This window comes from Podarcis gaigeae, assembly GCF_964106915.1.
Source record: "Podarcis gaigeae genome assembly, chromosome: 13".
NCBI classification, from domain to species: Eukaryota; Metazoa; Chordata; class Lepidosauria; order Squamata; family Lacertidae; genus Podarcis; species Podarcis gaigeae.
This window is the reverse complement of record NC_139689.1, coordinates 45710992-45725904: the sequence shown is the minus strand read 5'-3', so window position 1 is coordinate 45725904 and position 14913 is coordinate 45710992. Positions and strand designations below refer to the sequence as shown.

General features: G+C 45.6%; 2 protein-coding genes across 6 annotated transcripts in view; one reads left to right on the top strand and one right to left on the bottom strand.

Moving 5' to 3' along the window:
* RMND5A (required for meiotic nuclear division 5 homolog A) overlaps positions 1–416 on the bottom strand; it is a 35800-nt gene extending 35384 nt beyond the window's left edge. The window contains exon 1 of one of the 2 annotated variants that reach the window (XM_083709689.1): positions 30–416. In XM_083709689.1, coding sequence (XP_083565815.1) covers positions 30–171 — 142 coding nt within the window. In that variant the 5' untranslated portion in view covers positions 172–416. Of the gene's footprint in view, positions 1–21 lie in introns of both variants that reach the window. The other variant, XM_083709690.1, reaches the window with a different exon arrangement.
* Positions 417–478: 62 nt separating this feature from the next.
* LOC310830003 (charged multivesicular body protein 3) overlaps positions 479–14913 on the top strand; it is a 41630-nt gene continuing 27195 nt past the window's right edge. Inside the window, exons 1-3 of one of the 4 annotated variants that reach the window (XM_083709351.1) lie at positions 479–620; positions 6606–6927; positions 12255–12394. In XM_083709351.1, coding sequence (XP_083565477.1) covers positions 6702–6927; positions 12255–12394 — 366 coding nt within the window. In that variant the 5' untranslated portion in view covers positions 479–620; positions 6606–6701. Of the gene's footprint in view, positions 621–5793; positions 6075–6605; positions 6928–12254; positions 12395–14913 lie in introns of those variants that run through there. The other 3 variants (XM_083709350.1, XM_083709349.1, XM_083709353.1) reach the window with 3 other exon arrangements.

Sequence of the window (14913 nt, the reverse complement as noted above, 5' to 3'; positions counted from 1 at the left end):
GGCAAAGCGCCTGGTTCTTACGGACATACTCTCGCTCTGGAGGATCTCCCGGCGCAGCCCCGCCACGTACTGGATCAGCTCCTCCAGGCTCCGCTCGCACAGCTGCCCGTAGCCCGAGAACTTCTGCAGCACCTTCTCCAGCTCGCGCTCCACCGTCACGCACTGGTCCATCGCCTCTTCCGCCCGACGAGCGGCCGACCGGCCACCCCAGGCCCCTGCTGCCCGGCCTTGGCCCCACCGGACGACGGCGGAGGCCCCACCGACCGGGCCGAGGAGAACCTGCGCCGTGTGAGGGAGGCTGGCTTGTTGTTTTTGCAGGCAGCGCGCCGGACGGACCGGGGGAGGAGGAGGAGGGGGGGGGGGTCCTCCCCTACGGAAGGTTGGAGCTGCGACGCAGGCGATTGCTCGAGGCAGCCCAGGCGGGGTCCTCGAGGAGCGCCCGCGTGATTGCGCAAGGCTTGCGCGCGCGTAGTTGTAGGAAAAAGGTGCAGAGGAGCTCGCGTGCGCCGACACAGACGAGGGTGAAAGTTGCTGGGTTCCTTTGCTTGGTTTTCCCGAGGCGGAAGTGGAAGCTCAGTAAGAGCTCAAGCGGAGGGAAATAAGCCGCTAGGCTCTCCCTCGTGTTGTAAACAAAAATTGCCCTTTCCCCTTTTGGGGTATCCTAGAGCCCATATAGAGTCCTTACATAGGTTCCCTATTGGTAGGAGAGAATAACAGAGGCCAACCAGAGAATATTGAGAAGCGAAGCAGCTAGTAAGCTTGATCTTTATTGATCTGTTGCAACAGGGTGCTCCCCTCACACACAGGAGAGGAGGAGGGACCCAGAAAAATGGTGTGCAAGGCCTTATAAAGACTTTTGAAATTGCCACCCTGTAGTTGAAGACCACCTCCAAAAACATCATACATACATCACAGAAGGGGTGTAACCTAAGACCACCCCCCAGTTATATAATACCTACCTCACGGAAAGGCAGTCTAAAACAGAAATTTGAATATTGTTTTTCTCCTGTTGTTGTTTATCTCCTGTCTGGCAGGTTACCTGTTAATGGTCACTTGATTGGATTGTCTGGGGAGCCTGGCCATTCTTTTGTAGTGATAAATACTTAGTTCCTGGGCCACTTCGCAAGCTCACACCCTGTTCATATCTTAAATGTGCCCTTAAGGCAGGATTTGTGAGGAAAGAGACATTGGGGAGGTTTCCCACTTTGACCTTGCAGAGAAATCATTTGGTCAGTTTAGGAATCAAAATGGTTCCAGGTTGGCCCTCCTGTGCTGATCTATGTACGTGCTTGGTTGGTGCACTTATGAACATTACTATATATCTAAGACCATAAAATTCCTATCACACTCACTCCTTCAAAGCACTGCTTGAGAAGACAGCAATTCGCACTTTCTAATGTAGGTCTTATTCCAACTTGGAGGTGGGGAAGGGATATGTCAGTTAGGGCGAGTCTATATATATATAGAATGCTGTGTATGTACAGCGTTCTCCGCTTTTTTTATCGACAACTGTCACTTCCATCTCAGCGAGACAAAAAAAAAGGCGCTAAAGGGAACTCGGAAATTAGAAGATATGTGTAAGTCTGTATTATAAGTCTATTATTTTTACCGTTTGAAAGCAGTCGAAGTGCATTCAGGCAGCAACTTAGACACCTCAGACTGTCGTTTCCTCTCAGAAGCCTTCCTGAGACTTCTAAACAAGCATTTTGTCATTTCTCAATAAACACAGGTTGGGCAGGGCCTGTATGAAAGCAGCCTCTTTGAACAGGCGAATCAGGCAGCACCCTTTTTGAGGGTGGGGAGAGGAGGGGGCGGGTTTGCTTACCATGAGATGTCATAGGTAAACAGATAGGGAAAGCGGAAGTGGCGTTTTGGGGGGCTTCCTGCCATGGCTCCAACTTCCGTCGCGCGTCCGCTACGTATAGGTCGTCACGTGATTCCCCCTTATTTGTTTATCTGTGAGCTGTGTTAAATCTGTTGGTTCTGCGTCTGGGACTCTTAGCTGCCCAGCGAGCTCCTAATTTCGTTCTTGTCGTTTTTACAAATGTATAAATACTGGCAAAGATTGTATCTTCTTGTTATTCTTTACATGCTGTCATGGCTCTTTAGAAAATACGCAAAAGGGGACTGTTAATATTTTTATTATTTCTTAAATTAGTATACTGCCCTTCATTAGAAGATCACAGAGCACATCACAGCATAAAAATACAAAATGAAAATACAAAATACATAATAAAATAACCAACAAACCATTAACATCCTTCCCAAAAACACATTCAAGAGCCCACAAAATGTTCATTCAGCCAAAGACCTGGTAATAGAGAAACATTGTGGCCTGGCATATAAACTGGTGTGAGGAATATCGACTGGAGGCGAAAGCAGGATTGGCAAGGGATGCAAACTTCTTTTTTACCATTGCAGAAGAAGCCAACGCCTTTGATTCTCCCCTGAAAATTCTCACACAAGGTTTGATTAAATCCTAAACCAACTTACTTATGTGCTCCTAGTAATGTATGTATAGGATTGCAGTCTAAAGACTACTTGTGTGAGCACTTCTTTGCACAGGTAAACCAGCTACAATTACACCTGCACCTGGCAGGTTGATCCACAGAACTTTAAATTGCTGTTGGGCTGCCCCAGTCATCTGAGTCAAAACCTGTAGCTTAAGTTCTCAGGACTCTAAATAAAATCTAAAATATTTGTATCCCGCTTTTCCGCCTGACAGTAGACCTCCAAACAGCTTAAACAAAATAAAATAAAATGCACAATCAGCATCTTCTCCCCCCCCCTTTAATTAGAAGGAAGTTCTTATTAATGAGAGACTACCTAGGGATGGATTCATTTAAACTGTGTGCTGCAGCCACAAGAGGTGTCTTTTTTTAGAATATGTGTGTGTGTATGATTGTGTGGAACACTCTTAGACCAACCCCTGAGTAGCATACTGAAAAACAAAAACTGAAAAGCATTGCAGGCAAGTAATCCTACCTAACAATGTTCCTGGAATACAGGAATACAGCAATGTTCCTGGAATACAGGAATACAGATTCCTGGCTTCCTGAGCCTAGAGCCTGTTCATGCAAAATGTTGATAGCACCAGATGATTTCAAGGTAAAACAGTCCATGACCCTGTCACTTGCCAATATCCAGGGCTTTTTTTCCAACTGGAACTCGCCAGAACTCAGGTGCAGCTTCTCTCAGGTGGGTACCACTGCCATTCTAAGAGAATGAGGGAGGTGTTTGTGGTGAGCTCCGACACCTCTTTTTCTTGAAAAATAGCATTGCCAATATCCCAATGGGTTGGGAAACTATTAGCATTTTAGATACTGGATATTGGACATTCTAGATGTTGGTGGCAAATGCATGCATCTTTTAACAGTACTTTCAGTGCTTCACATACCCTGTAAGATAGATCTGTATTCTTATCCCCATATTGTAGATGGTGCAGGTAAGGCTACAGTGATTGGGAACCTGTTGACACTGTTGTCCTTCAGTTTCCATCACCTTTTCTCACTGGCCACGGCCAAGTTGAAACACAACATCTGAAGGATACAGGTTTTCCCAACTCTGGCCTAAGGTGACTTGGAGAGGAAATTGAATTCTGGACTTTTCGGTTCATAGCTAACCAAGTCTACTCAGAAGTGTGTATATCAAATAAATTGTGATGTCACACTGAAAATAAATGAGCATGTGGTGCGTCTGCTCTGCAGGACACCCTGTTTAGATTCAGTAGAACTCAAATGACAAGTGTAGTAGTTCTTATACATGATTTTTGGCTGTTTATTTCTCTGACCGATAGAGGACCTCAAGGGATCTTTATGGGGAGCTGGGCTGCATAAACCAATCTCCATTTCTAAACCATAGGTTTATGTGTACTAATGTGCATAGTCTTATTATTCACTAAGCTGCACTACAAAATTTCACACCTTCTGTAACTAGGTTTCTAAAGACAGTGGGAAGACTTCTTTTTCTTGTTGTTGTTATATTTATTAAATGTGTATACCACCATTCACCTGAAGACCCCAGGGCAGTTGACCTAAATGCCTACAACATGCAAAGTCTCATCCACTTAGCTGCACTACAAAATCACAGTGCCTTCTGCAACCAGAAGGAGCTGGGGGGTGGGGTGTAAAAACACAAAATATGTAATAAAAATAAAAACAATAACCCAATAGCCGCCCCCGCAAACACACATTTTAAAAGGGCATAGGATGTAAATCTGATCAACCAAAGGCCTGGTTAAAAAGGAACAAGAAGGATTACTTATTCAATCTGTATACTACCATTCACCCAGGGCCAGATTTAGGTTTGATGAGGCCGTAAGCTACTGAAGGTAATGGGGCCCTTTATATGTCCAGCTGTCCTGTGTCAACAACAAATTGTCGCTATTTTTTGTGTTGAATATATGCTATATGGTAATTTATGGACCAAATAAGCATCCAAAGCCATTTGCACATAACAAAACATGTATTTTATCGAAGTGATTGTTCAACTGAAATACAATTAAGAAAAACCTCAGATATGCAGATGACACAACCCTGATGTCAGAAAGTGAGGAGCAATTAAAGAACCTTTTAATGAGGGTGAAAGAGGAGAGCGCAAAATATGGTCTGAAGCTCAACATTAAAAAAAGGAAGATCATGGCCACTGGTCCCATCACCTCCTGGCAAAAAGAAGGGGAAGAAATGGAGGCAGTGAGAGATTTTACTTTCTTGGGCTCCATGATCACTGCAGATGGTGACAGCAGTTACTAAATCAAAAGACACCTGCTTCTTGGGAGAAAAGCAATGACAAACCTAGACAGCATCTTAAAAAGCAGAGACATCACCTTGCAAACAAAGTTCCATATAGTTAAAGCTATGGTTTTCCCAGTAGTGATGTATGGAAGTGAGAGCTGGACCATCAAGAAGGCTGACCGCCAAAGAATTGATGCTTTTGAATTATGGTGCTGGAGGAGACTCTTGAGAGTCCCATAGACTGCATGCAAGAAGATCAAACCTCTCCATTCTTAAGGAAATCAGCCCTGAGTGCTCACTGGAAGGACAGATCCTGAAGCTGAGGCTCCAATACTTTGGCCACCTCCTGAGAAGAGAAGACTCCCTGGAAAAGACCCTGATGTTGGGAAAGATGGAGGGCACAAGGAGAAGGGGACAACAGAGGACGAGATGGTTGGACAGTGTTCTCGAAGCTGCCAGCATGAGTTTGACTAAACTGCGGGAGGCAGTGGAAAACAGGAGCGCCTGGCGTGCTCTGGTCCAGGGGGTCACGAAGAGTTGGACACTACTAAACAACAACAAATATTAACATTACTTTTTTCATTTAATTTTTTTGGGGGGCCCCAAGAGAGTGGGGCCCCAAGCTATAGCTTGTTTAGTAAATCCGGCACTGCCTTCACCTCGAGGACCTCCCAAGGCCCGGTTCACAAACAGAAGGCACACGTTTCTTCCCGCCGGGTGGTGCAAATTTTGGCGAAGTATCCCAAAGTTTGGGGGGAGAAGAAAAAACCACCCCAACACAAATCCTCCAAGAGCGGCTCCAGAGTCTACCCCGGGGGAGCCCGTTTCACCCAGACCTAACCCAGCGCGACTTTCTCTCCCGAGGAGCCAAAACCTGCGAGAGAGCGGACGCCTCCGAAAAAGAAAAGAGGCGGGGGCGAAAGCCAACCCAGGCAGGCAGCATCCTTTTTTTGGGGGGGGGGGGAGAGAGAGGGGAAAGCCCAGCTTGGGCCTTTGCGCGCGCGCGCGCGCCTGCCATGGACATTCCCAAGGTAAACGAGCGCTGAGCCCGCCTTGGGGGGAGCCTGGGCAGGATTCCTCTCGCACCCCACCCCGGCCTGGCGGAACCGTCGCGCCTCCCTCTCCTCCTCCTCCTCCTCCTCCTCCTCCCTCGGCTGCCGGCCGCGGCTGCGCGACGTCACTTGTTATGTCTCCTCCGGCCCGGGCTCTGCTCCGCCGCGGAGAGGCGACGACGACGGCGCGCCGAGAAGCCCGAGCGCAGCAGCAGGAGGAGCAGCACAGCCCGCGGCGGCCCCGACACGAGTAGGGCCGCCGCCTGCCTGCCTGCCTGCCTGGGACGGGGTAAAACAAGCGAGGAGGAGGAGGAGGCGGCGCCTTGGCCGACCGAAAGCCCCGTCCTTGCCCGACCCCCTGAAGCCTTCTCCCACCCCCCCAAACCAGCGCCACCCCGCCTGGTGCCCCCCCGATGGAGATGGCTTCCTGGCGGGGGGGGGCGAGCCCACCCCACCCCAAATTATTTCCACCCCCCCAGCCGCCTCCTCGCCCTCCTAAGAGACCTTTCTCACTTGGTTCTCCTCAGCACCCCACAAATAGCCAACTCCCACCTCCACACCGCCTCCCTAAAATGATGGGGTGCCCTGGATGGAAGGGGGTGCTTCTTCTTCTTCTTCCCCACATCCCCACCCCATATCCGGGTTCCCTCTAGGCGAGTGGGTGTTATCCTGTCTCCCACCCCCCACCCCACCCCACCGCCATTGTGTCTTTTCATAAGAATGAGGGGATAATGGGAAAGGGACTCTTTGACAGGAGCAACCAAACTGGGGGTTGTGTTGTTGTTTGTGTATGTGGATATCTTTTTTTCCTTCCCTCCAGACATTTCTCTTTCTCTCTCTTTCTTTTTGTAGGACTGACTTGACTCTCTCCGCAGAGAGTCAGGAGCCCCCCCCCCCCCACCCGCGCGGAGGAAAGATGTGGCTGAAGCTGTTTTTCTTGCTTCTTTATTTTCTGGTCCTGTTTATCCTGGCCAGGTTTTTTGAAGCCATTGTGTGGTACGAGACGGGCTTCTTCGCCACCCAGTTGGTGGACCCGGTGGCGCTCAGCTTCAAGAAGCTGAAGACCATTTTGGAGTGCAGGGGGCTCGGCTACTCGGGGCTTCTGGAAAAGAAGGATGTCAGGGAACTGGTTGAGAAATCAGGTAAGGAAAAAAATGTCAGTTCGCTGGCATTTAAACTTTTGGAATACGTTCCCCCCCCCCCTCTTTATTAAGCATCTATATTGCAATAACTTCTATCGTGTACAGCCATACAGAGTGTGCAGGGGAAAGGAGTAATACTAAATAAATGTGCTTAATAATCTCAGATGTGACCTCACGCTTTGAATGCCTTCCAACTTTTTATGGAGAATTGCTTAAATGTGGCAATGTTTGAAGAAGCACAGGGCAGCAGCAGGCTAGCATGGAATATACAACAGAACAGAGAGATTGGGGGGAGGCAGGGGGAGTTGTCCAGATGAAAATCATCAGGAACCATGATGTAATATCTGGCTTTATCTAAGACATGCCGATAAGAATCAGAATTTGAAATGTGGCATGTGCTGTTTTGACGTGCACCCAAAACTAGCATGAAATATCTTCTACATTGATCAGAAAGTGCCTGGCATTTTGTTAGGCCGGGTAACAAGTTAGGTCACAAGTTTATCAAGATACTGGCTATCAGATTCTCTGCTTGTTTCCTTGGTTGTAAATCTTATTGGCCTTGATGCAAGCAGGTGTGCGTAAGTAATTTAAAAAAGCACAATTCTAAGCATGTTTGTTCAGAAGTAAGCCTCATTGAGCTGAATGAGATTTACTCTCTTGTAGGTGTGTATTAAGATTGTATCTTTCGTGCAACACATTGTTCAGAAAAGAAAGGATTGCTGTTTTGTCGATTAATTTATTATATGCTTCAAACAAGAAGCAAGGCCTTGTTATGTATTCAAGGAAGTAAAATAATGCCAGAGAAATGCATGGCGAAGGTCTGCCTCAGTGTTAGCTTTTGTTTGCAGAGTGAGAAGTTGAAGGTTTGGCTGCTTCAGAACAAACATCTTATAAAAAATACCTTATTGTAAGCATATTTCTGACCTGACTGTTAACACCTTCAGAAAGTCATATGTCTATAAAGATAATAACAGTGGTGCTCTTTGGTTGAATAAATGCTTTGGTCCGCCAAACAGTAATAAGTGCAGCCAGGTGAGAATAAATGAGTAAGACTGGCTAATTGCTTTGTGTACCTGCTTGTACAACTCTTTATTTTATGCTAACCAGTGTGCAACCATCGAAATCCTCAGCCTTTTGAGATCATCTCAAGGAAATTGTATCTGATCTATGGTTAGCACCAGGCATAGGCAAACTCCAGGTGTTTTGAGACTACACTTCCCATCATCCCTGTCCTGTTAGCTAGGGATGATGGAAGTTGTAGTCCAAAAACATTTGGAGGGCCGAGTTTGCCTATGCCTGGGTTAGCACTATCTCTGCCCCATTGCAGGGCGGTGGACTAAATGATCCTTGGGGGTTCTTCCAATTCTATGATTCAGTTTATTGGCCCTCATCCAGTCCATTACTAATCCCACGCATTGGTTCACCTGAATCTGTTTTGGTTCATCTGAATCTGGTGAAAGTGAATAGTAGAGGTTTGGGGTTCTCATAAATCCACTCTACCATATTCAAAGTCCTGAAGCTTGGCATGACAGCCACACACCCAAAGAGGATCCATTAGCTGTGCCTCCACAGAGACTCAAAATGTGCAGGAAGCTGTGTTGATCCATGGTATAATAAAATGAATATACACCCACAAGCTGTGGTACGTAGCATAAGGTAAAGGTAAAGGGACCCCTGACCATTAGGTCCAATTGTGGCCGACTCTGGGGTTGTGGCGCTCATCTCGCTTTATTGGCCGAGGGAGCCGGCGTACAGCTTCCGGGTCATGTGGCCAGCATGACTAAGCCGCTTCTGGCGAACCAGAGCTGCGCACGGAAATGCCGTTTACCTTCCCACCAGAGCGGTACCTATTTATCTACTTGCACTTTGACGTGCTTTCGAACTGTTAGGTTGGCAGGAGCAGGGACCGAGCAACGAGAGCTCACCCCGTTACAGGGATTCGAACCGCTGACCTTCTGATTGGCAAGTCCTAGGCTCTGTGGTTTAACCCACAGCGCCACCCGCGTCCCTGGTACGTAGCATAATGCCCAGTTAATTAGGATTAGATTGACTGCAATCCCGATTGCAGTAATGGAGTAAGCTCCATTAAATTCAGTGGTGCTTCCCCTTCTGTCTTCATACATTCAACTGGTAAAGCACATTGAGCTTTAAGAAGATATCTTCAACCAGTTGAAATGCGTCCTTGCTTGGAAAGAAAATGAAAAGTTATCTAGCTGACATTCTTCTGCTTTGACATGTCTTGCAACTATGGCCGTACTCTTGCTCCCCATAATTCTCAGTATAATAGCACCTTCGTTCTGTACCCCAACCTCCCATCTTCTTTTAAGAGCTGAAATGTCAATGCATACACAGTCACCCTGAGGTTGGTAAGCACTTTGGTTGCAATCCTATACTCAGCTGAGAGTAAAACCCATTGAACTCAATGGGGCATAGTTCTGAGTGGGCGTGTACGGTATTGCACAGTTAGTAATGTATTGAGTTGCAGGGAAGCTCTCAGAAGACTACTGGAATGAAACTAATTTGAAACAAAAAAAAATTCCTTCCAGTAGCACCTTAAAGACCAACTAAGTTAGTTCTTGGTATGAGCTATCGTGTGCATGCACACTTCTTCAGATACACACCTGCACACGATAGCTCATACCAAGAACTAACTTAGTTGGTCTTTAAGGTGCTACTGGAAGGAATTTTTTTTTGTTTTGACTATGGCAGACCAACACGACTACCTATCTGTAACTGAAACTAATTTGGTCATTTAAAAGAAACGGCTCCTTTGTAGAAATGGCTAAGATATGAAGTAGATTAGAAAAGTAAAGAGAGGAAACTACTGATGATCCAAACAAAATACAGAATCCTAAAGGACACCTTGAGAGAGAAATTTAATGTTCCTATTTGCAGACTTAAGTTAAATGAGACTAGAAGGAAATATTTTTAGTTCACATTGAGCTCTTGAAACACCATACTTACATGTGGCTATCCCCCACGGGACTTAGTAAAGGTAAAGGGACCCCTGACCATTAGGTCCAGTCGTGGCCGACTCTGGGGTTGCGGCGCTCATCTCACTTTATTGGCTAAGGGAGCCAGCGTACAGCTTCCGGGTCATGTGGCCAGGATGGCTAAGCCGCTTCTGGCGAACCAGAGAAGCGCACGGAAACGCCGTTTACCTTCCCGCCGGAGCGGTACCTATTTATCTACTTGCACTTTGACATGCTTTTGTACTGCTAGGTTGGCAGGAGCAGGGACCGAGCAATGGGAACTCCCCCCGTCGCGGGGATTCGAGCCACCGACCTTCTGATCCTAGGCTCTGTGGTTTAACCCACAGCGCCACCTGTGTCCCTTTTTAGTGCACATTGAGCTCTTGAAACACCATACTTGCATGTGGCTATCCCCCACGGGTCTTAGTGAGACTTATTTCCAAGTAAAAGAGAGTTTTGAGCTGGAAGAAGTTGCCTGTGTGAACAGAAAAGAGCGACACAGTTCCTTCTATGGAACAGAGAGCCAGTTTTTAACCAAACTGAATAGGAATTGCTTTGGTGAAAACAAGCAAAGATCTGGTTGTGCATTTTTCTCCTTTGACTTAGTTTAAGCGTTTGCATCTTATAAAAGGTATGCTATTGTCAAAAAATAAATTTTTAAAAAGCAGATCGTCCCATATCATGAAAATAGGATATTTCAGCACTTAAGCACCATATTAGTTTTTGCTCCTACAGGTTGGTTTCTCTTCTGGAATTTATCCACCAACGTTTGTAAAAGCGTCATGGAATAGCTGGGATTGATAGGTGTGCAATAATTTTATACAGCATATTTGGCTTTGGCTCAGGCACCTATCCCTGCAATGAAATAACCAACTGGAGCTATGTTGAATTTTCACCCCATACATTTTTAAGGCAGAAAGCAGGGTTTGGGAGAAGTTTAATGAACACCTCCTCTCTTGGCTTTTTTTAAAAAACACTCTTTCCCGAACAGTTTGCTGCCATTTTTAAAAGGGTGGGGGGAGCGGGGAGCTTAAGTGTTCCTAACCAGCTAGCAGTTACATTGTCCCAGTGATATGATGCTCTCACCTTGATTATCAGATTGGATTACATGATTGCCTTGGAAATAAATCCTTGCTTAAAAGAAGCACTGAGGCTTCATATTGAGAAAATGGTCAGTTGTTAAACGTTTCAGTGCTTCCTACACTCACTCTCAATGAGTGAACCTGTTTGCTCCATTTTTCAGGGCTTCCTGCAAAGAATCACCAAAATTAGGTGGGGTATATTTTTCCAGTAGAAAGTTTTTTGTTTTCTTTTTTTGCAGAATGCTCACACTGCCCTTATTTTAGCTCGGCCATAATATTCAACCCCTTCCAAGGACCTGCATGCAGATTCTTTCTTTTCCCGCTGCGTTTCTGTAGCTTTCAGGCTAAAGAGGGAATTTCGCATTACATGCTAGGGGCATCCAAACGCTGTGTTGACTTCTCCAACTCTGGGCAGCCTTTGTTGCAAATGGATAAATTGTGACATGGACCTTGTAGATCCAAAGGACACCAGCTCAAACGAGAGGTGGTATAGCTAGTAGAAGTGGGAGAATTTGGGATGGCAGGCTTTTTAATGGGCCAGTACCCACAATGGGGCTTCCACATAATAACATTCAAGTTTGAGTGCACTTTGGGTATATTATATCGCTAATCATTGCTAAGTAAAGGTAAAGGGACCCCTGACCATTAGGCCCAGTTGCGGACGACTTGGGTTGCAGCGCTCATCTCGCTTTATTGGTCGAGGGAGCCGGCATACAGTTTCCGGGTCATGTGGCCAGCATGACTAAGCCACTTCTGGTGAACCAGAGCAGCGCACGGAAACGCAGTTTACATTCCCGCCAGAGTGGTACCTATTTATCTACTTGCACTTGGATGTGCTTTCGAACTGCTAGGTGGCAGGAGCTGGGACCAAGCAACGGAGCCACCCCGTCGCGGGGATTCGAAATGCCGACCTTCTGATCAGCAAGTCCTAGGTTCTGTGGTTTAACCCACAGTGCCACCCGCTTCCTGGTCTGCTTTAATTGAAGTTAAAATAAATATTTCTGAGCAGGTGTTCCAACTAATTGGATTTTACATGACCTTCCCCCACTATGCAACTGAGTGACATTTTAACTCAAATTGAAAGTATTGGCAATCTTTATCACTTTGGAGTTTGCATTATAAGCAGCATATGTTGTGTGTTTGTAGATTTTCCTCTTAAAAAGTACTTAGCCGTCTCCCAACAATATCTATTCTGCTGCTGTTCCGGAATCCTTTTGGCAATTGCGACCTTTGGCATTTACTGTAATGAGTGTTCCTTTGTTTGTTTACATAGGAGACCTGATGGAAGGCGAACTTTATTCTGCTCTCAAGGAAGAGGAAGCCTCTGAGTCTGTTTCCAGCACAAACTTCAGTGGGGAAATGCACTTCTATGAGCTGGTAGAAGATACGAAGGATGGTATCTGGCTAGTGCAGGTATTAAATACATTCTTTTTAACAGTGAAACGAGCCCCTGAGTCGGTTCACATTTCAAGTAGTGTACTTAGCCTGAAGGTGCAGTGTGTGATATACATGAAGATGATGCTACACTGCTGCCCAGTCAGATGGGCAGTAAAATTATTATTGTTGTTGTTGTTGTTGTTGTTGTTGTTGTTGTTATTACACAACTAAAGCTGCAATCCAAAACACATTTTCTGGAAAGCCTGCCCCCTTGAAGCAAGACTTGCTTCGAAATAGACATACAGGGGTACCTCGGGTTAAGTAATTAATTCATTCTGGAGGTCCGTTCTTAACCTGAAACTGTTCTTAACCTGAAGCACCACTTTAGCTAATGGGGCCTCCTACTGCTGCCGCGCCACTGGAGCACGATTTCTGTTCTCATCCTGAAGCAAAGTTCTTAACCCGAGGTACTATTTCTGGGTTAGCGGAGTCTGTAACCTGAAGCGTATGTAACCTGAAGCGTATGTAACCCGAGGCACCACTATACTTAAAGTTGGGCTGCAAATGTCATGGCTTTGCTTTGAGTAAGTAGAATCTGTACTACTCCTCCAGGATCAAAGAGATGCCATTCTTTATTTTCCACTAAGTTGTTGCGCATGAAAAGAGGCTAGCTGCTTGATGCTGTGCGCATTTACTAGGGAGTAAGTCCCATTGAATTCAGTGAGTTTTGCTCCCAGGTAAACGTACATAAAATCGCTGACATGGTGTGCATCAACTCCAGTCAATCATTCAAGGCCTTGCATTTTTATTACACTGTTTGCTTGTGCTGTTTTGCATTTCCCTGTGCACCCTGCCTCAGTCCCAGCTTTTCCTCTGCATTGTTCTTCACAATCGGTTTCCCCTTTTTAATGAAGTGCAAGGGTTTATATAGCACAAATGAGCCAGTGTGAATTCACATTACAGTGAACTTTTCTTTTTTTTTTATAATAATTTTTATTAAGGTTTTCCAAATTAAAACAAATTAAAACAAATTAAATCCAATTTATAAACTTTTTGCCAATAACCAGGGACTTCCCCTCCCTACCCCCTCTTGTGTTCCAAATCTTCCAAATAAGCAATTAAATTCAACAAGTTCTTATCCCCAAATTACACTCATCATCAATAACCCAATTTATCCAAATTCCCATCCCCTAAGATCGATCTATTCCCTTCCACGGGTTCCCCCCTTTCAAACATAGTACAGATGGAAATAAAATAAATATGAGTAGTGATTTTACAACCTTTGGATTCCAACTTTCCCTCCCCTCTTTCCCCTTTGCGTTTCACCTATCCCTCTACTTCTAATATCTTCCTGGAGTTCCCACATTACACTATGTCCCTCAGGTTCTTTGCCAGTCTTTAATTACGAATGTCCAATCATAGGAGGAGTCTATCAAAAAAGGGGCCCATTTCTTCTATCCAGGTTTTTATATCCAGGAGTAAAAACTCCAATTTTGTTTCCATAAGCTTGTCAAACCTGGATATCCCAAATGTTCCCTCTCCCAGTTCTGTCCAGTTCTTGTTGTTTCCTTGTTCTTGTCAATCATTCTCCTCCTTTTTGTTTCTCTGTTCTCCCACAGAAATGTTCTTTTTCCAAAAGTTTCTAGTGTCTCTGCAGAGGCTTGTTATTCAGGAGCAAAGCATTGCATCATGTTCCTTTCATTTTCCAACAAATAGTTCCATTGTTTCCTGTAGTGTATAGACCTCTGTAGACAAAATAATGTTCCATTCCTGCAGTTTCCCAGGAGATTAAAAGTTCCATTCAACTGTTCACGTTTCCTGTCAAAAACACATGCAATATCCCTCAGCTCCTCTAGATGGATTACAGTAGCAAAGTTCCCTTCCAGAATCACATCCACCAGTCCAAGTAGCTTGTTAGCCCATATTTGAAACAGTTTATGTTCAATTTATAACAAATGTAACCGGCAAAGTCCTCATAACAAAGTCTCTATTTTAATCTTCCTTTTTGACAGCTCTTTGACAGCTGTCAAAACCTCCATTGCTTTTCTCCAGGCAGTTTCACGAATCGCTCCAGGGATTCCGGGGGGGGGGGTTGCTTTTTTAAAACAATTCCACTTTTCTCCTCCAGCTCAATCTTATAATTTTCCCTCGCGAAGTTGCTAATTCAGCGAAATAAAGTTACACTCGATCTTAGTTGTCCAGTCCTTTGTTTTGGCTCTTCTACAATTTAGGGGTGGGCTGACTTCCTTTTTCCGCCTCCCCCGTTCGCTCCAAATTTTTAAAAATTTATCCCTTTTTTTTTTTAGTCCATATTCCAATTACTCACGGGTTCTTCTTTAGATCCAAATTTTCAATAGAAGAAGTCAGCGCTCTCCGCCGGATGGCATGCGGCTGCGCTCGGCAGGGATAGCAGAGAACTCAAAGCACCACGCTTCTCCCCGGCACCCGATCCGTAGCCTTTAAAAAGGCTCCTTCACGAGCCGGGAGAGCGCTAACGGTGCCAGCCGAGTCTCCATGTCCACGGCCTCCTCTGGCCGTGGTTTTTAAGGGGTCCC